Genomic DNA, 19,204 nt, shown 5'->3' on the forward strand with positions numbered 1-19,204 from the left:
TCAATACATCCCCTCACCCTTAGGCACACCCCCTCATCCGCCATTAGTCCCATGTCCATTCTCCAGGGTGGGCGCCCTCCTGTTTCCTCCCCTATCTCCAAGTCCACCCAGTGTGGGGCATGATCCGAAATGGCTATAGCCGTATATTCCGTTCCCCTCACCTTCGGGATCAATGCCCTACCCAACACAAAAAAGTCTATGCGCGAATAGACTTTATGGACATAGGAGAAAAACGAGAACTCCTTACTCCTAGGTCTACTGAATCTCCACGGGTCCACACCTCCCATCTGCTCCATAAAATCTTTAAGCACCTTGGCTGCTGCCGGCCTCCTACCAGTCCTGGACTTCGACCTATCCAGCCCTGGTTCCAACACCGTGTTGAAGTCTCCCCCCATTATCAGCTTTCCCGTCTCTAGGTCCGGGATGCGTCCTAGCATTCGCCTCATAAAGTTGGCATCATCCCAGTTCGGGACATACACGTTTACCAAAACCACCATCTCTCCCTGTAGTTTGCCACTCACCATCACGTATCTGCCCCTTTATCCGCCACTATAGTCTTTGCCTCGAACATTACCCGCTTCCCCACTAATATAGCCACCCCCCTGTTTTTCGCATCCAGCCCCGAATGGAACACCTGCCCCACCCATCCTTTGCGCAGCCTAACCTGGTCTATCAGTTTCAGGTGTGTTTCCTGTAACATAACCACATCTGCTTTAAGTTTCTTAAGGTGTGCGAGTACTCGTGCCCTCTTTATCGGCCCGTTGAGCCCTCTCACGTTCCACGTGATCAGCCGAGTTGGGGGGCTTCCCACCCCCCCCCTTGCCGGTTAGCCATCATCTTTTTCCAGCTTCTCACCCAGTTCCCACGCAGCTGTATCTCCCCCAGGCGGTGCCCCCCCGCCCATCCTCTCCCGTACCCACTCCCCCCTTTCCCCAGCAGCAGCAACCCAGTAATTCCCCCCTCCCACCCCCCCCGCTAGACCCCCCGCTAGCGTAATTACTCCCCCCATGTTGCTCCCAGAAGTCAGCAAACTCTGGCTGACCTCGGTTCCCCCCGTGACCACGGCTCGCACCGTGCGACGCCCCCTCCTTCCTGCTTCTCTATTCCCGCCATAATTATCATAGCGCGGGAACCAAGCCCGCGCCTCTCCCTCGGCCCCGCCTCCCATGGCCAACGCCCCATCTCCTCTCCCTCCCCACCTCCCCCCATCACCACCTGTGGGAGAAAGAAAAGTTACCATACCACAGGGTTAGAACATAAAACCCCTCTTCGCCCCCCACATTCGCCCCACCACCTTGTCCAAACGTTCTTTTTAATAATCCACTCATTCCAGTTTTTCTTCTACAATAAAAGTCCACGCTTCATCCGCCGTCTCAAAGTAGTGGTGCCTCCCTTGATATGTGACCCACAGTCTTGCCGGTTGCAGCATTCCAAATGTTATCTTCCTTTTATGAAGCACCGCCTTGGCCCGATTAAAGCTCGCCCTCCTTCTCGCCACCTCCGCACTCCAGTCTTGATAAACGCGGATCACCGCGTTCTCCCATTTACTGCACCGAGTTTTCTTCGCCCATCTAAGGACCATTTCTCTATCCTTAAAACGGAGGAATCTCACCACTATGGCTCTGGGAGTTTCTGCTGCTCTCGATCCTCGCACCATAACTCAGTACGCTCCCTCCAACTCCAACGGACCCGTCGGTGCCTCCGCTCCCATTAACCTCTCCACACATCGTTTCTGGTGTGCCTCCTGTATCTCCGTCTTCACCACCAGGCCCTGTATATCGTTCTCATTCGCGGCTGCTTTCGCCTTCACGACCCGAAGCTCCTGCTCCTGGGTCTTTTGTTCCTCCTTTAGCCCTTTGATCGCCTGTAGTATCGGGGCCAACAACTCTTTCTTCATTTCCTTTTTTATCCACGCAGCATTTCAAGAACTCTTGTTGTTCAGGGCCCCATATGAAACTGCCACCTTCTGACGCCATCTTGGTTTTTGCTTGCCTTCCTTGCCGCTGTTCCAAAGGGTCCGCTGCAATCCAGCCACTTTCCTCTCCTTTTTCCATCCGTGTCCAGGGGGAATACCCTTCTGGTTTACCGCACGGTGTTTTTAGCCGTTAAAATTGCCGTTGGGGCTCCTATCAAGAGCCCAAAAGTCCGTTCCACCGGGAGCTGCCGAAACGTGCGACTTAGCTGGTCATCGCCGCACCCGGAAGTCTGTTACAACATCTTTAATAACCAATTCTAATATTTTCCCAATAATAGATGTTAAGCTAACTGGCCTGTAGTTTCCTGCTTTCCGGCTCCCTTCCTTTTTGAATAAAGGAGTTGTATTTGCTATCTTCCAATCCAATGGTGCCTTCCCCGAATGTAGGGAATTTTGGAAAATTAGATAGAATGTATAAACTATCTCATTAACCTTTTTTTCTTGGACCAGTTTAGCTCAGTGGGCAAGTCAGCTGGTTTGTGATGTAGAACAAGGCCAGCAGCGCGGGTTAAATTAAATAAATCTTTTTTATTAATGTCACAAGTAGGCTTACAACATTAACACTGCAACGAAGTTACTGTGAAAATCCCCTAGTCGCCACACTCAGGGCACCTGTTCAGGTACACGGAGGGAGAATTTAGAATGTCCAATTCACCTATACAGCACGTCTTTCGGGAGTTGAGGGAGGAATCTTCTCTCTCCCCTGCCCCCCACTTCTCTCCCGCCCCCCGTCCCCCACTTCTCTCCCCCCCCCCCGTCCCCCTCTCACTCTGCCCCCCCGGCCCCCGCACTCCGCCGCCCCCCGCACTCCGCTGCCCCCCGCCCACACTCCGCCCGCCCCCCACACTCCGCCCGCCCGCCCCCCTCCTCCCCCCATCTCACCTCCTTCCCCCCCCTCACCTCCTTCCCCCCCCTCACCTCCTTCCCCCCCCTCATCATCTCCCTCCCCCCTCACCTCCTTCCTCCCCCCTCACCTCCTCCCCCCCTCACCTCCTTCCCCCCCCTCACCTCCTTTCCCTCCCCCACCTCCCTCCCCCCCCCCACCTCCCTCCCCCCCCCACCTCCTTTCCCTCCCCCCACCTCCCTCCCCCCCCCACCTCCCTTCCCCCCCCCACCTCCCTTCCCCCCCCCACCTCCCTCCCCCCCACCTCCCTTTCCCCCCACCCCCACCCCCTTCCCCCCCCCTCACCTCCTTTCCCCCCCTCACCTCCTTTCCCCCCCCTCACCTCCTTCCCCCCCCTCCCCCCCTCACCTCCTTTCCCCCCTCCCCCCTTCCCCCCCCTCCCCCTCACCTCCTTTCCCCTCCCCCCTCACCTCCTTTCCCCTCCCCCCCCTCACCTCCTTTCCCCTCCCCCCCTCACCTCCTTTCCCCTCCCCCCTCACCTCCTTTCCCCCCCCCTCACCTCCTTTCCCCCCCCTCACCTCCTTTCCCCCCCCCCTCACCTCCTTTCCCCCCCCTCACCTCCTTTCCCCCCCCCTCACCTCCTTCCCCCCCCCTCACCTCCTTTCCCCCCCCCCTCACCCTCCTTTCTCCCCCCCCTCACCTCCTTTCCCCCCCCTCACCTCCTCCCCCCCCCTCACCTCCTTCCCCCCCCTCACCTCCTTCCCCCCCCCCCTCACCTCCTTCCCCCCCCCATACCTCCTTTCCCCCCCCCCTCACCTCCTTCCCCTCCCCCCCTCACCTCCTTTCCCCTCCCCCCCCTCACCTCCTTTCCCCTCCCCCCCCCTCACCTCCTTCCCCCCCTCACCTCCTTTCCCCCCCCTCACCTCCTTTCCCCCCCCTCACCTCCTTTCCCCCCCTCACCTCCTTTCCCCCCCCTCACCCCTCACCTCCTTTCCCCTCCCCCCCCTCACCTCCTTTCCCCTCCCCCCCTCACCTCCTTCCCCCCCCCTCACCTCCTTCCCCCCCCTCACCTCCTTTCCCCCCCTCACCTCCTTTCCCCCCCCCTCACCTCCTTTCCCCCCCCCTCACCTCCTTTCCCCCCCCTCACCTCCTTCCCCCCCTCACCTCCTTTCCCCCCCCTCACCTCCTTTCCCCCCCCCCCTCACCTCCTTTCCCCCCCCCCCTCACCACCTTCCCCCCCCCTCACCTCCTTCCCCCCCCCTCACCTCCTTCCCCCCCCTCACCTCCTTCCCCCCCCTCACCTCCTTCCCCCCCCTCACCTCCTTTCCCCCCCCTCACCTCCTTTCCCCCCCCTCACCTCCTTTCCCCTCCCCCCCTCACCTCCTTTCCCCTCCCCCCCTCCACCTCCTTTCCCCCCCCCCTCCCCCCCCTCACCTCCTTTCCCCCCCCTCCCCCCCTCACTTCCTTTCCCCTCCCCTCCCCCTCACCTCCTTTCCCCTCCCCTCCCCCCTCACCTCCTTTCCCCTCCCCTCCCCCCCTCACCTCCTTTCCCCTCCCCTCCCCCCCCTCACCTCCTTTCCCCTCCCCTCCCCTCCCCCCCCTTACCTCCTTTCCCCTCCCCTCCCCCCCCACCTCCTTTCCCCTCCCCCCCCTCACCTCCTTTCCCCTCCCCCCCCTCACCTCCTTTCCCTCCCCCCCCTCACCTCCTTTCCCCTCCCCCCCTCACCTCCTTTCCCCTCCCCCCCCTCACCTCTTTCCCCTCTCCCCCCCACTCACCTCCTTTCCCCTCCCCCCCCTCACCTCCTTTCCCCTCCCCCCCACCTCCTTTCCCCTCCCCCCCACCTCCTTTCCCCTCCCCCCCTCACCTCCTTTCCCCTCCCCCCCCTCACCTCCTTTCCCCTCCCCCTCACCTCCTTTCCCCTCACCTCCTTTCCCCTCCCCCCCTCACCTCCTTTCCCCTCACCCCTCCCACCCCACCCCCTTTCCCCCCTCCCCCCACCCCCACCCCACCCCCTTTCCCCCCCTCCCCCCACCCCCACCCCCCCCCACCCCCTTCCCCCCTCCCCCCACCCCCACCCCCCCACCCCCTTCCCCCCCCTCACCTCCTTCCCCCCCTCACCTCCTTTCCCCCCCCTCACCTCCTTTTCCCCCCTCCCCTCCTTTCCCCCCTCCCCCCCCCCCTCACCGCCTTTCCCCTCCCCCCCCCCTCCCCCTCCCCGCCTTCCCTCCCCGCCTTTCCCCTCCCCGCCTTTCCCTCCCCCGCCTTTCCCCTCCCCGCCTTTCCCCTCCCCGCCTTTCCCCTCCCCGCCTTTCCCCTCCCCGCCTTTCCCCTCCCCGCCTTTCCCCTCCCCGCCTTTCCCCTCCCCGCCTTTCCCCTCCCCTCCTTTCCCCTCCCTCCTTTCCCCTCCCCTCCTTTCCCCTCCCCTCCTTTCCCCTCCCCTCCTTTCCCCTCCCCTCCTTTCCCCTCCCTCCTTTCCCCTCCCCTCCTTTCCCCTCCCCTCCTTTCCCCTCCCCTCCTTCCCCTCCCCTCCTTTCCCCTCCCCTCCTTTCCCTCCCCTCCTTTCCCCTCCCCTCCTTTTCCCTCCCCTCCTTTCCCCTCCCCTCCTTTCCCTCCCCTCCTTTCCCCTCCCCTCCTTTCCCCTCCCCTCCTTTCCCCTCCCCTCCTTTCCCCTCCCCTCCTTTCCCCTCCCCTCCTTTCCCCTCCCCTCTTCCCTCCCCTCCTTCCCCTCCCCTCCTTTCCCCTCACCTCCTTTCCCCTCACCTCCTTTCCCTCACCTCCTTTCCCTCACCTCCTTTCCCCTCACCTCCTTCCCCTCACCTCCTTTCCCCTCACCTCCTTTCCCCTCACCTCCTTTCCCCTCACCTCCTTTCCCCTCACCTCCTTTCCCCTCACCTGCCTTTCCCCTCACCGTCCTTTCCCCTCACCTCCTTTCCCCTCACCTCCTTTCCCCTCACCTCCTTTCCCCTCACCTCCTTTCCCCTCACCTCCTTCCCCTCCCTCCTTTCCCCTCCCCTCCCCCCTCACCTCCTTTCCCCTCCCCCCCTCACCTCCTTTCCCCTCCCCCCCTCACCTCCTTTCCCCTCCCCCCCTCACCGCCTTTCCCCTCCCCCCCCCTCACCCGCCTTTCCCCTCCCCCCCCCTCACCGCCTTTCCCCTCCCCCCCCTCACCGCCTTTCCCCTCACCGCCTTCCCCTCACCTCCTTTCCCCTCCCCCCCTCACCTCCTTTCCCCTCACCTCCTTTCCCCTCACCTCCTTTCCCCTCACCTCCTTTCCCCTCACCTCCTTCCCCTCACCTCCTTTCCCCTCACCTCCTTTCCCCTCACCTCCTTTCCCCTCACCTCCTTTCCCCTCACCTCCTTTCCCCTCACCTCCTTTCCCCTCACCTCCTTTCCCTCACCTCCTTTCCCCTCACCTCCTTTCCCCTCACCTCCTTTCCCCTCACCTCCTTTCCCCTCACCTCCTTTCCCCTCACCTCCTTTCCCCTCACCTCCTTTCCCCTCACCTCCTTCCCCTCACCTCCTTTCCCCTCACCTCCTTTCCCCTCACCTCCTTTCCCCTCACCTCCCTTCCCCTCACCTCTTTCCCCTCACCTCCTTTCCCCTCACCTCCCCCCCCCTCACCGCCTTTCCCCTCACCTCCTTTCCCCTCCCCCTCCTCCCCTCCTTTCCCTCCCCCTCCCCCCCCTCCTTCCCCTCCCCTCCCCTCCCTCCCCTCCCCTCCCCTCCCCTCCCCTCCCTCCCTCCCCTCCCCTCCTTCCCCTCCCCTCCTTTCCCCTCCCCTCCTTTCCCCCTCCCCTCCTTTCCCCTCCCCTCCTTTCCCCTCCCCTCCTTTCCCCTCCCCTCCTTTCCCCTCCCCTCCTTTCCCCTCCCCTCCTTTCCCCTCCCCTCCTTTCCCTCCCCTCCTTTCCCCTCCCCTCCTTTCCCCTCCCCTCCTTTCCCCTCCCCTCCTTTCCCCTCCCCTCCTTTCCCCTCCCTCCTTTCCCTCCCCTCCCCTCCCCTCCCCTCCTTTCCCCTCCCCTCCTTTCCCCTCCTTTCCCCTCCCCTCCTTTCCCTCCCCTCCTTTCCCCTCCCCTCCTTTCCCCTCCCCTCCTTTCCCCTCCCTCCTTTCCCCTCCCCTCCTTTCCCCTCCCTCCTTTCCCCTCCCCTCCTTTCCCCTCCCCTCCTTTCCCCTCCCCTCCTTTCCCCTCCCCTCCTTTCCCCCTCCCCTCCCTTTCCCCTCCCCTCCTTTCCCCTCCCCTCCTTTCCCCTCCCCTCCTTTCCCCTCCCCTCCTTTCCCCTCCCCTCCTTTCCCCTCCCCTCCTTTCCCCTCCCTCCTTTCCCCTCCCCTCCTTTCCCCTCCCTCCTTTCCCCTCCCCTCCTTCCCCTCCCCTCCTTCCCCTCCCCTCCTTTCCCTCCCCTCCTTTCCCTCCCCTCCTTTCCCCTCCCCTCCTTTCCCCTCCCCTCCTTTCCCTCCCCTCCTTTCCCCTCCCCTCCTTTCCCCTCCCCTCCTTTCCCCTCCCCTCCTTTCCCCTCCCCTCCTTTCCCCTCCCTCCTTTCCCTCACCGCCTTTCCCCTCACCGCCTTTCCCCTCCCCCCCCCCCTCACCGCCTTCCCCTCACCTCCTTTCCCCTCCCCTCCCCCCCTCACCTCTTTCCCGTCCCCCCCCCTCACCTCCTTCCCCACCCCCCCTCACCTCCTTTCCCTCTCCCCCCCCCTCACCTCCTTTCCCCTCCCCCCCTCACCTCCTTTCCCCTCCCCCCCCTCACCTCCTTTCCCCTCCCCCCCCCCCACCTCCTTTCCCCTCCCCCCCTCACCTCCTTTCCCCTCCCCCCCCTCACCTCCTTTCCCCTCCCCCCCCCTCACCTCCTTTCCCCTCCCCCCCCCTCACCTCCTTTCCCCTCCCCCCCTCACCTCCTTTCCCCTCCCCCCCCTCACCTCCTTTCCCCTCCCCCCCTCACCTCCTTTCCCCCCCTCCCCCCACCCCCACCCCCCCCACCCCCACCCCCTTTCCCCCCCTCCCCCCCACCCCCCACCCACCCCCCACCCCCTTCCCCCCCCTCACTCCTTCCCCCCCCTCACCTCCTTCCCCCCCCTCACCTCCTTCCCCCCCCCCTCACCTCCTTTCCCCCCCCTCACCTCCTTTCCCCCCCCTCCCCCCTCACCTCCTTTCCCCCCCCTCCCCCCTCACCTCCTTTCCCCCCCTCCCCCCTCACCTCCTTCCTCCTTCCCCCCCTCCCCCTCACCTCCTTTCCCCCCCTCCCCCTCACCTCCTTTCCCCCCCTCCCCCCCTTTCCCCCCTCCCCCCCTTTCCCCCCTCCCCCCCTCCCCCCCTCACCTCCTTTCCCCTCCCCCCCTCACCTCCTTTCCCCTCCCCCCCTCACCTCCTTTCCCCTCCCCCCCTCACCTCCTTTCCCCTCCCCCCCTCACCCCTCACCTCCTTTCCCCCCCTCACCTCCTTTCCCCTCCCCCCCCTTTCCCCTCACCCGCCTTTCCCCTCCCCCCCTCACCGCCTTTCCCCTCCCCCCCCCTCACCGCCGCCTTTCCCCTCCCCCCCCTCCCCCCCTTTCCCCTCCCCCCCTTTCCCCTCCCCCCCCGCACCTCCTTTCCCTCACCTCCTTCCCCTCACCTCCTTTCCCCTCACCTCCTTTCCCCTCACCTCCTTTCCCCTCACCTCCTTTCCCCTCACCTCCTTTCCCCTCACCTCCTTCCCCTCACCTCCTTTCCCCTCACCTCCTTTCCCTCACCTCCTTTCCCCTCACCTCCTTTCCCCTCACCTCCTTTCCCCTCACCTCCTTTCCCCTCACCTCCTTTCCCCTCACCTCCTTTCCCTCACCTCCTTTCCCCTCACCTCCTTTCCCCTCACCTTCCTTTCCCCTCACCTCCTTTCCCCTCACCTCCTTTCCCCTCACCTCCCTTTCCCCTCACCTCCTTTCCACCGTCACCTCCTTTCCCCTCACCTCCTTTCCCCTCACCTCCTTTCCCTCACCTCCTTTCCCCTCACCTCCTTTCCCCTCACCTCCTTTCCCCTCACCTCCTTTCCCCTCACCTCCTTTCCCTCACCTCCTTTCCCCTCACCTCCTTTCCCCTCACCTCCTTTCCCCTCACCTCCTTTCCCCTCACCTCCTTTCCCTCACCCTCCTTTCCCCTCACCTCCTTTCCCCTCACCTCCTTTCCCCTCACCTCCTTTCCCCTCACCTCCTTTCCCCCCAACTCCTTTCCCCTCACCTCCTTTCCCCTCACCTCCTTTCCCCCCCCCCCTCACCTCCTATCCCCTCACCTCCTTATCCTCCTTTCCCCTCCCCTCCTTTCCCCTCCCCTCCTTTCCCCTCCCCTCCTTTCCCTCCCCTCCTTTCCCCTCCCCTCCTTTCCCTCCCCTCCTTTCCCCTCCCCTCCTTTCCCCTCCCCTCCTTTCCCCTCCCCTCCTTTCCCCTCCCCTCCTTTCCCCTCCCCTCCTTTCCCTCCCCTCCTTTCCCCTCCCCTCCTTTCCCTCCCCTCCTTTCCCCTCCCCTCCTTTCCCCTCCCCTCCTTTCCCCTCCCCTCCTTTCCCCTCCCCTCCTTTCCCCTCCCCTCCTTTCCCCTCCCCTCCTTTCCCCTCCCTCCTTTCCCCTCCCCGCCTTTCCCCTCCCCCCCCCTCACCGCCTTTCCCCTCACCTCCTTTCCCCTCCCCTCCCCCCCCTCACCTCTTTCCCGTCCCCCCCCCTCACCTCCTTCCCCACCCCCCCTCACCTCCTTTCCCCTCTCCCCCCCCCTCACCTCCTTTCCCCTCCCCCCCTCACCTCCTTTCCCCTCCCCCCCCTCACCTCCTTTCCCCTCCCCCCCCCCACCTCCTTTCCCCTCCCCCCCTCACCTCCTTTCCCCTCCCCCCCTCACCTCCTTTCCCCTCCCCCCCCTCACCTCCTTTCCCCTCCCCCCCCCTCACCTCCTTTCCCCTCCCCCCCCTCACCTCCTTTCCCCTCCCCCCCCTCACCTCCTTTCCCCTCCCCCCTCACCTCCTTTCCCCCCCTCCCCCCACCCCCACCCCCCCACCCCACCCCCTTTCCCCCCCTCCCCCCACCCCCACCCCCCCACCCCCTTCCCCCCCCCCTCACCTTCCTTCCCCCCCTCACCTCCTTCCCCCCCCTCACCTCCTTTCCCCCCCTCACCTCCTTTCCCCCCCCTCCCCCCTCACCTCCTTTCCCCCCCTCCCCCCTCACCTCCTTTCCCCCCCCTCCCCCCTCACCTCCTTTCCCCCCCTCCCCCTCACCTCCTTTCCCCCCTCCCCCCCTTTCCCCCCTCCCCCCCTCCCCCCTCACCTCCTTTCCCCTCCCCCTCACCTCCTTTCCCCTCCCCCCCTCACCCCTCACCTCCTTTCCCCCCCCTCACCTCCTTTCCCCTCCCCCCCTTTTCCCCTCACCGCCTTTCCCCTCCCCCCCTCACCGCCTTCCTCCCCCCCTCACCGCCTTTCCCCTCCCCCCCCTCACCGCCTTCCCCTCCCCCCCTTTCCCCTCCCCCCCTTTCCCCTCCCCCTCCCCCCCTTTCCCCTCCCCCCCTTTCCCCTCACCTCCTTTCCCCTCACCTCCTTTCCCCTCACCTCCTTTCCCTCACCTCCTTTCCCCTCACCTCCTTTCCCCTCACCTCCTTTCCCCTCACCTCCTTTCCCCCTCACCTCCTTTCCCCTCACCTCCTTTCCCCTCACCTCCTTTCCCCTCACCTCCTTTCCCCTCACCTCCTTTCCCCTCACCTCCTTTCCCCTCACCTCCTTTCCCCTCACCTCCTTTCCCCTCACCTCCTTTCCCCTCACCTCCTTTCCCCTCACCTCCTTTCCCCTCACCTCCTTTCCCTCACCTCCTTTCCCCTCACCTCCTTTCCCCTCACCTCCTTTCCCCCCCCCCTCACCTCCTTTCCCCTCCCCTCCTTTCCCCCCCCCCCTCTCCTCCTTTCCCCTCCCCTCCTTTCCCCTCCCCTCCTTTCCCCTCCCCTCCTTTCCCTCCCCTCCTTTCCCCTCCCCTCCTTTCCCCTCCCCTCCTTTCCCCTCCCCTCCTTTCCCCTCCCCTCCTTTCCCCTCCCCTCCTTTCCCTCCCCTCCTTTCCCCTCCCCTCCTTTCCCCTCCCCTCCTTTCCCCTCCCCTCCTTTCCCCCTCCCCTCCTTTCCCCTCCCCTCCTTTCCCCTCCCCTCCTTTCCCCTCCCCTCCTTTCCCCTCCCCTCCTTTCCCCTCCCCTCCTTTCCCCTCCCCTCCTTTCCCCTCCCCCCCTCACCTCCTTTCCCCCCCCCTCACCGCCTTGCCCCTCCCCCCCCTCACCGCCTTTCCCCTCCCCCCCCTCACCGCCTTTCCCTCACCTCCTTTCCCCTCCCCCCTCACCTCCTTTCCCCTCACCTCCTTTCCCTCACCTCCTTTCCCCTCACCTCCTTTCCCCTCACCTCCTTTCCCCTCCCCTCCTTTCCCTCCCCTCCTTTCCCCTCACCTCCTTTCCCTCACCTCCTTTCCCCTCACCTCCTTTCCCCTCACCTCCTTTCCCCTCCCCTCCTTTCCCCTCACCTCCCCCCCCCTCACCGCCTTTCCCCTCCCCCCCCCTCACCGCCTTTCCCCTCACCTCCTTTCCCCTCCCCCTCCTCACCTCCTTTCCCCTCCCCCCTCCTCCCCTCCTTTCCCCTCCCCCTCCTCCCCTCCTTTCCCCTCCCCTCCTTTCCCTCCCCTCCTTTCCCCTCCCCTCCTTTCCCCTCCCCTCCTTTCCCCTCCCCTCCTTTCCCTCCCTCCTTTCCCTCCCCTCCTTTCCCTCCCCTCCTTTCCCCTCCCCTCCTTTCCCCTCCCCTCCTTTCCCCTCCCCTCCTTTCCCCTCCCCTCCTTTCCCCTCCCCTCCTTTCCCCTCCCCTCCTTTCCCCTCCCCTCCTTTCCCCTCCCCTCCTTTCCCCTCCCCTCCTTTCCCCTCCCTCCTTTCCCCTCCCCTCCTTTCCCCTCCCCTCCTTTCCCCCCCCCCTCACCGCCTTTCCCCTCCCCCCCCCCCGCCTTTCCCCTCCCCCCCCCCCTCACCGCCTTTCCCCTCCCCGCCTTTCCCCTCCCCGCCTTTCCCCTCCCCTCCTTCCCCTCCCCTCCTCACCTCCTTTCCCCTCCCCCTCCTCACCTCCTTTCCCCTCCCCCTCCTCCCTCCCCTCCCCTCCCCTCCCTTCCCCTCCCCTCCTTTCCCCTCCCCTCCCTTCCCCTCCCCTCCCTTCCCCTCCCTCCTTCCCCTCCCCTCCCTTCCCCTCCCCTCCTTTCCCTCCCCTCCTTTCCCCTCCCCTCCTTTCCCCTCCCCTCCTTTCCCCTCCCCTCCTTTCCCCCTCCCCTCCTTTCCCCTCCCCTCCTTTCCCCTCCCCTCCTTTCCCCTCCCCTCCTTTCCCCTCCCTCCTTTCCCTCCCCTCCTTTCCCCTCCCCTCCTTTCCCCTCCCCTCCTTTCCCCTCCCCTCCTTTCCCCTCCCCTCCTTCCCCCCTCTTCCCCTCCCCTCCTTTCCCCTCCCCTCCTTTCCCCTCCCCTCCTTTCCCCTCCCCTCCTTTCCCCTCCCCTCCTTTCCCCTCCCCTCCTTTCCCCTCCCCTCCTTTCCCCTCCCCTCCTTTCCCCTCCCCTCCTTTCCCCTCCCCTCCTTTCCCCTCCCCTCCTTTCCCCTCCCCTCCTTTCCCCTCCCCTCCTTTCCCCTCCCCTCCTTTCCCCTCCCCTCCTTTCCCCTCCCCTCCTTTCCCCTCCCCTCCTTTCCCCTCCCCTCCTTTCCCCTCCCCTCCTTTCCCCTCCCCTCCTTTCCCCTCCCCTCCTTTTCCCCTCCCCTCCTTTCCCCTCCCCTCCTTTCCCCTCCCCTCCTTTCCCCTCCCCTCCTTTCCCCTCCCCTCCTTTCCCCTCCCCTCCTTTCCCCTCCCCTCCTTTCCCCTCCCCTCCTTTCCCCTCCCCTCCTTTCCCTCCCCTCCTTTCCCCTCCCCTCCTTTCCCCCCCCCCTCACCGCCTTTCCCCTCCCCCCCCTCACCTCCTTCCCCTCACCTCCTTTCCCCTCACCTCCTTTCCCCTCACCTCCTTTCCCCTCACCTCCTTTCCCCTCACCTCCTTTCCCCTCACCTCCTTTCCCTCACCTCCTTTCCCCTCACCTCCTTCTCCCCTCACCTCCTCTCCCCTCACCTCCCTCCCCCCTCACCTCCCTCCCCCCTCACCTCCTTTCCCCCCCCCCTCACCGCCTTTCCCCTCCCCCCCCCTCACCGCCTTTCCCCTCCCCCCCCCCCCTCACCTCCTTTCCCCTCCCCCCCCCCACCTCCTTTCCCCTCCCCCCCCCCCTCACCGCCTTTCCCCTCCCCCCCCCCTCACCGCCTTTCCCCTCCCCCCCCCCTCACCGCCTTTCCCCTCACCTCCTTTCCCCTCCCCCTCCTCACCTCCTTTCCCCTCCCCCTCCTCCCCTCCTTTCCCCTCCCCTCCTTTCCCCTCCCCTCCTTTCCCCTCACCTCCTTTCCCCTCACCTCCTTTCCCCTCACCTCCTTTCCCCTCACCTCCTTTCCCCTCCCCCCCTCACCGCCTTTCCCCCCCCCCTCACCGCCTTTCCCCTCCCCCCCCCTCACCGCCTTTCCCCTCCCCCCCCTCACCGCCTTTCCCCTCCCCCCCCCCTCACCTCCTTTCCCCTCCCCCCCCCTCACCTCCTTTCCCCTCCCCCCCCCCCCTCACCTCCTTTCCCCTCCCCCCCCTCACCTCCTTTCCCCTCCCCCCCCCTCACCTCCCCCCCCCCTCACCTCCTTTCCCCTCACCTCCTTTCCCCTCCCCCCCCTCCTTTCCCCTCCCCTCCTTTCCCCTCACCTCCTTTCCCCTCACCTCCTTTCCCCTCCCCCCCACCGCCTTTCCCCCCCCCCTCACCGCCTTTCCCCCCCCCCTCACCGCCTTTCCCCCCCCCCCTCACCGCCTTTCCCCTCCCCCCCCCCTCACCTCCTTTCCCCTCCCCCCCCCCCTCACCTCCTTTCCCCTCCCCCCCCCCCCTCACCTCCTTTCCCCTCCCCCCCCCCTCACCTCCTTTCCCCTCCCCCCCCCTCACCTCCTTTCCCCTCCCCCCCCCTCACCTCCTTTCCCCTCCTCCCCCCCCTCACCTCCTTTCCCCTCCTCCCCCCCCCCTCACCGCCTTTCCCCTCCTCCCCCCCCCCTCACCGCCTTTCCCCTCACCGCCTTTCCCCTCCCCCCCCCCTCACCGCCTTTCCCCTCACCGCCTTTCCCCTCCCCCCCCCCTCACCGCCTTTCCCCTCACCGCCTTTCCCCTCACCGCCTTTCCCTCACACCGCCTTTCCCCTCCCCCCCCCCTCACCGCCTTTCCCCTCCCCCCCCCTCACCGCCTCTCCCCTCCCCCCCCCCTCACCCCTCCTTTCCCCTCCCCCCCCTCACCTCCTTTCCCCTCCCCCCCCTCACCGCCTTTCCCCTCCCCCCCCCCTCACCTCCTTTCCCCTCCCCCCCCCTCACCTCCTTTCCCCTCCCCCCCTCACCTCCTTTCCCCCTCCCCCCCCCCTCACCTCCCCCCCCCTCACCTCCTTTCCCCTCACCTCCTTTCCCCTCACCTCCTTTCCCCTCCCCCCCTCCTTTCCCCTCACCTCCTTTCCCCTCACCTCCTTTCCCCTCACCTCCTTTCCCCCTCCCCCACTCACCGCCTTTCCCCCCCCCCCCTCACCGCCTTTCCCCCCCCCTCACCGCCTTTCCCCCCCCCCCTCACCGCCTTTCCCCCCCCCCTCACCGCCTTTCCCCTCCCCCCCTCACCTCCTTTCCCCTCCCCCCCCCTCACCTCCTTTCCCCTCCCCCCCCCCTCACCTCCTTTCCCCTCCCCCCCCTCACCTCCTTTCCCCTCCCCCCCCCCTCACCTCCTTTCCCCTCCCCCCCCCTCACCTCCTTTCCCCTCCTCCCCCCCCTCACCTCCTTTCCCCTCCTCCCCCCCCCTCACCGCCTTTCCCCTCCTCCCCCCCCCTCACCGCCTTTCCCCTCACCGCCTTTCCCCTCCCCCCCCCCTCACCGCCTTTCCCCTCCCCCCCCCCTCACCGCCTTTCCCCTCACCCCGCCTTTCCCCTCACCGCCTTTCCCCTCCCCCCCCCCTCACCGCCTTTCCCCTCCCCCCCCCCTCACCTCCTTTCCCCTCCTCCCCCCCCCTCACCGCCTTTCCCCTCACCTCCTTCCCCTCACCTCCTTTCCCCTCACCTCCTTTCCCCTCACCTCCTTTCCCCTCACCTCCTTTCCCTCACCTCCTTTCCCCTCACCTCCTTTCCCCTCACCCCCCCCCTCACCGCCTTTCCCCTCCCCCCCCCCTCACCGCCTTTCCCCTCACCGCCTTTCCCCTCCCCCCCCCCTCACCGCCTTTCCCCTCCCCCCCCCCTCACCGCCTTTCCCCTCCCCCCCCCTCACCGCCTTTCCCCTCCCCCCCCCCTCACCTCCTTTCCCCTCCCCCCCCCCCTCACCTCCTTTCCCCTCCCCCCCCCCTCACCTCCTTTCCCCTCCTCCCCCCCCCCTCACCTCCTTTCCCCTCACCTCCTTTCCCCTCACCTCCTTTCCCCTCACCTCCTTTCCCCTCACCTCCTTTCCCCTCACCTCCTTTCCCCTCACCTCCTTTCCCCTCACCCCCCCCCTCTCACCGCCTTTCCCCTCCCCCCCCCCTCACCTCCTTTCCCCTCCCCCCCCCTCACCTCCTTTCCCCTCCCCCCCCTCACCTCCTTTCCCCTCCCCCCCCCCTCACCTCCTTTCCCCTCCTCCCCCCCCCCCTCACCGCCTTTCCCCTCACCTCCTTTCCCCTCACCTCCTTTCCCCTCACCTCCTTTCCCCTCACCTCCTTTCCCCTCACCTCCTTTCCCCTCACCTCCTTTCCCCTCACCTCCTTTCCCCTCACCTCCTTTCCCCTCACCTCCTTTCCCCTCACCTCCTTTCCCCTCCCCCCCCCCTCACCTCCTTTCCCCTCCCCCCCCCCTCACCTCCTTTCCCCTCCCCCCCCCCTCACCTCCTTTCCCCTCCCCCCCCCCTCACCTCCTTTCCCCTCCCCCCCCCTCACCTCCTTTCCCCTCCCCCCCCCCTCACCTCCTTTCCCCTCCCCCCCCCCTCACCTCCTTTCCCCTCCCCCCCCCCTCACCTCCTTTCCCCTCCTCCCCCCCCCCCTCACCGCCTTTCCCCTCACCGCCTTTCCCCTCACCTCCTTTCCCCTCACCTCCTTTCCTCCCCGCCACCCTCTCACCTCCTTTCCCCTCACCCCCACCCTCTCACCTCCTTTCCCCTCCCCCCCCCCCCCCCCCCCCCTTTCCCCTCCCCCCTCCTCACCTCCTTTCCTCCCCGCCACCCTCTCACCTCCTTGGCGATCACAGCCACACAAACGGCCATCTTGCTGCCAGTCAGTCAGGTGACCTGGTGACGTTTAAGGGGTCACAGGGTCGCGGGGACCAGGATGTGGCGGTTGCTCGGGTTGTGCCTCGCGGCGGCGGCGGGAAGCGGGGGCGCGCTCCCGAGCACCGGGAGCGCGCCCAACCTCATCCTGCTCCTGATGGACGACGTGAGCGAGCCTCCGGCCATGCGCGTTCCCGACTCAACCCCACCCCCTCTCAAGCCCCCCCTTACTCAGCCCCTCCCCCCTCACTCAGCCCCTCCCCTCACTCAGCCCCCCCTCACTCAGCCCCTCCCTCACTCAGTGCCCCCTCACTCACCCCTCCCTCACTCAGCCCCTCCCTCACTCAGTGCCCCCTCACTCACCCCTCCCTCACTCAGCCCCTCCCTCACTCACCCCTCCCTCACTCACCCCTCCCTCACTCACCCCTCCCTCACTCAGCCCCTCCCTCACTCACCCCTCCCTCACTCACCCCTCCCTCACTCACCCCTCCCTCACTCAGCCCCTCCCTCACTCAGCCCCTCCCTCACTCAGTGCCCCCTCACTAAGCCCCTCCCTCACTTCGCCCCTCCCTCACTCTGCCCCTCCCTCACTCAGTGCCCCCTCACTCAGCCCCTCCCTCACTTTGCCCCTCCCTCACTCAGCCCCTCCCTCACTCAGCCCCTCCCTCACTCAGCCCCTCCCTCACTCTGCGCCCCGTCACTCTGCCCCTCCCTCACTCTGCTCCCCCTCACTCTGCTCCCCCTCACTCTGCGCCCCCTCACTCTGCCCCCCCCTCACTCAGCCCCTCCCTCACTCAGCCCCTCCCTCACTCAGCGCCCCCTCACTCAGCCCCCCCTCACTCAGCCCCTCCCTCACTCAGTGCCCCCTCACTCAGCCCCTCCCTCACTCAGCCCCCCCCTCACTCAGCCCCTCCCTCACTCAGCCCCCCCTCACTCAGCCCCTCCCTCACTCAGCCCCTCCCTCACTCTGCCCCTCCCTCACTCAGCCCCCCCTCACTCAGCCCCTCCCTCACTCAGTGCCCCCTCACTCAGCCCCTCCCTCACTCAGCCCCCCCCTCACTCAGCCCCTCCCTTACAGCCCCTCCCTCACTCAGCGCCCCCTCACTCAGCCCCCCCTCACTCAGCCCCTCCCTCACTCAGCACCCCCTCACTCAGCCCCCCCCTCACTCAGCCCCTCCCTCACTCAGCGCCCCCTAACTCAGCGCCCCCTCACTCAGCGCCTCCCTCACTCAGCCCCTCCCTCACTCAGTGCCCCCTCACTCAGCCCCTCCCTCACTGCGCCCCTCCCTCACTCAGCCCCTCCCTCACTTCGCACCTCCCTCACTCTATCCTCCCTCACTCAGTGCCCCCTCACTCAGCCCCTCCCTCACTTCGCCCCTCCCTCACAGCCCCTCCCTCACTCAGCCCCTCCCTCACTCAGCCCTTCCCTCACTCAGCCCCTCCCTCACTCTGCGCCCCGTCACTCTGCCCCTCCCTCACTCTGCGCCCCCTCACTCTGCGCCCCCTCACTCTGCGCCCTCTCACTCTGCCCCTCCTCACTCTGCCCCTCCCTCACTCTGCCCCTCCCTCACTCTGCCCCTCCTCACTCTGCCATCTCCTCACTCTGCCCCTCCCTCACTCAGTGCCCCCTCACTCTGCCCCTCCCTCACTCTGCCCCTCCTCACTCTGCCCCTCCCTCACTCTGCCCCTCCCTCACTCAGTGACCCCTCACTCAGCCCCTCCCTCACTTCGCCCCTCCCTCACTTCGCCCCTCCCTCACTCTGCCCCTCCTTCACTTCGCCCCACCCTCACTCTGCCCCTCCATCACTCTGACCCTCCCTCACTCTGCCCCTCCCTCACTCTGCCCCTCCCTCACTCAGTGCCCCCTCACTCTGCCCCTCCCTCACTCAGTGCCCCCTCACTCTGCGCCCCCTCACTCTGCCCCTCCCTCACTCAGTGCTCCCTCACTCTGCGCCCCCTCACTCTGCGCCCCCTCACTCTGCGCCCCCTCACTCTGCCCCTCCCTCACTCTGCCCCTCCCTCACTCAGCCCCCCCTCACTCAGCCCCTCCCTCACTCAGCACCCCCTCACTCAGCCCCCCCCTCACTCAGCCCCTCCCTCACTCAGCGCCCCCTAACTCAGCGCCCCCTCACTCAGCACCTCCCTCACTCAGCCCCTCCCTCACTCAGTGCCCCCTCACTCAGCCCCTGCCTCACTGCGCCCCTCCCTCACTGCGCCCCTCCCTCACTCAGCCCCTCCCTCACTTCGCACCTCCCTCACTCTGCCCCTCCCTCACTCAGTGCCCCCTCACTCAGCCCCTCCCTCACTTTGCCCCTCCCTCACTGCCCCTCCCTTACTCAGCCCCTCCCTCACTCAGCCCCTCCCTCACTCAGCCCCTCCCTCACTCAGCCCCTCCCTCACTCAGCCCCTCCCTCACTCTGCGCCCCCTCACTCTGCCCCTCCCTCACTCTGCGCCCCCTCACTCTGCGCCCCCTCACTCTGCGCCCCCTCACTCTGCGCCCCCTCAGTCTGCGCCCCCTCCCTCTGCGCCCCCTCACTCTGCCCCTCCCTCACTCTGACCCTCCCTCACTCTGCCCCTCCTCACTCTGCCATTTCCTCACTCTGCCCCTCCCTCACTCAGTGCCCCTCACTCTGCCCCTCCCTCACTCTGTCCCTCCTCACTCTGCCCCTCCCTCACTCTGCCCCTCCCTCACTCAGTGACCCCTCACTCTGCCCCTCCTTCACTTCGCCCCACCCTCACTCTGCCCCTCCATCACTCTGACCCTCCCTCGCTCTGCCCCTCCCTCACTCTGCCCCTCCCTCACTCAGTGCCCCCTCACTCTGCCCCTCCCTCACTCAGTGCCCCCTCACTCTGCCCCTCCCTCACTCAGTGCTCCCTCACTCTGCGCCCCCTCACTCTGCGCCCCCTCACTCTGCGCCCCCTCACTCTGCGCCCCCTCACTCTGCGCCCCCTCACTCTGCCCCTCCCTCACTCTGCCCCTCCTCACTCTGCCCCTCCCTCACTCTGCCCCTCCTCACTCTGCCCCCCTCATTCTGCCCCTCCCTCACTCAGTGCCCCCTCACTCTGCCCCTCCCTCACTCTGCCCCTC

At 66.6% G+C, this 19,204-nt stretch overlaps 2 protein-coding genes across 2 annotated transcripts in view; one reads left to right on the forward strand and one right to left on the reverse strand.

Annotated features, from left to right (window-relative positions):
- Nucleotides 1-16,112, reverse strand: part of trappc2l (trafficking protein particle complex subunit 2L) — a 41,612-nt gene extending 25,500 nt beyond the window's left edge. Inside the window, 1 exon segment of the mRNA XM_072466776.1 lies at nucleotides 16,080-16,112. Coding sequence (XP_072322877.1) covers nucleotides 16,080-16,112 — 33 coding nt within the window.
- A 33-nt stretch (nucleotides 16,113-16,145) lies between these two features.
- The window catches only part of galns (galactosamine (N-acetyl)-6-sulfatase), a 142,809-nt gene continuing 139,750 nt past the window's right edge, over nucleotides 16,146-19,204 (forward strand). The window contains exon 1 of the mRNA XM_072517730.1: nucleotides 16,146-16,281. Coding sequence (XP_072373831.1) covers nucleotides 16,177-16,281 — 105 coding nt within the window. The 5' untranslated portion in view covers nucleotides 16,146-16,176. The remainder of the gene's footprint in view (nucleotides 16,282-19,204) is intronic.

This window comes from Scyliorhinus torazame, chromosome 10, assembly GCF_047496885.1.
Source record: "Scyliorhinus torazame isolate Kashiwa2021f chromosome 10, sScyTor2.1, whole genome shotgun sequence".
In the NCBI taxonomy this organism is placed as follows: Eukaryota; Metazoa; Chordata; class Chondrichthyes; order Carcharhiniformes; family Scyliorhinidae; genus Scyliorhinus; species Scyliorhinus torazame.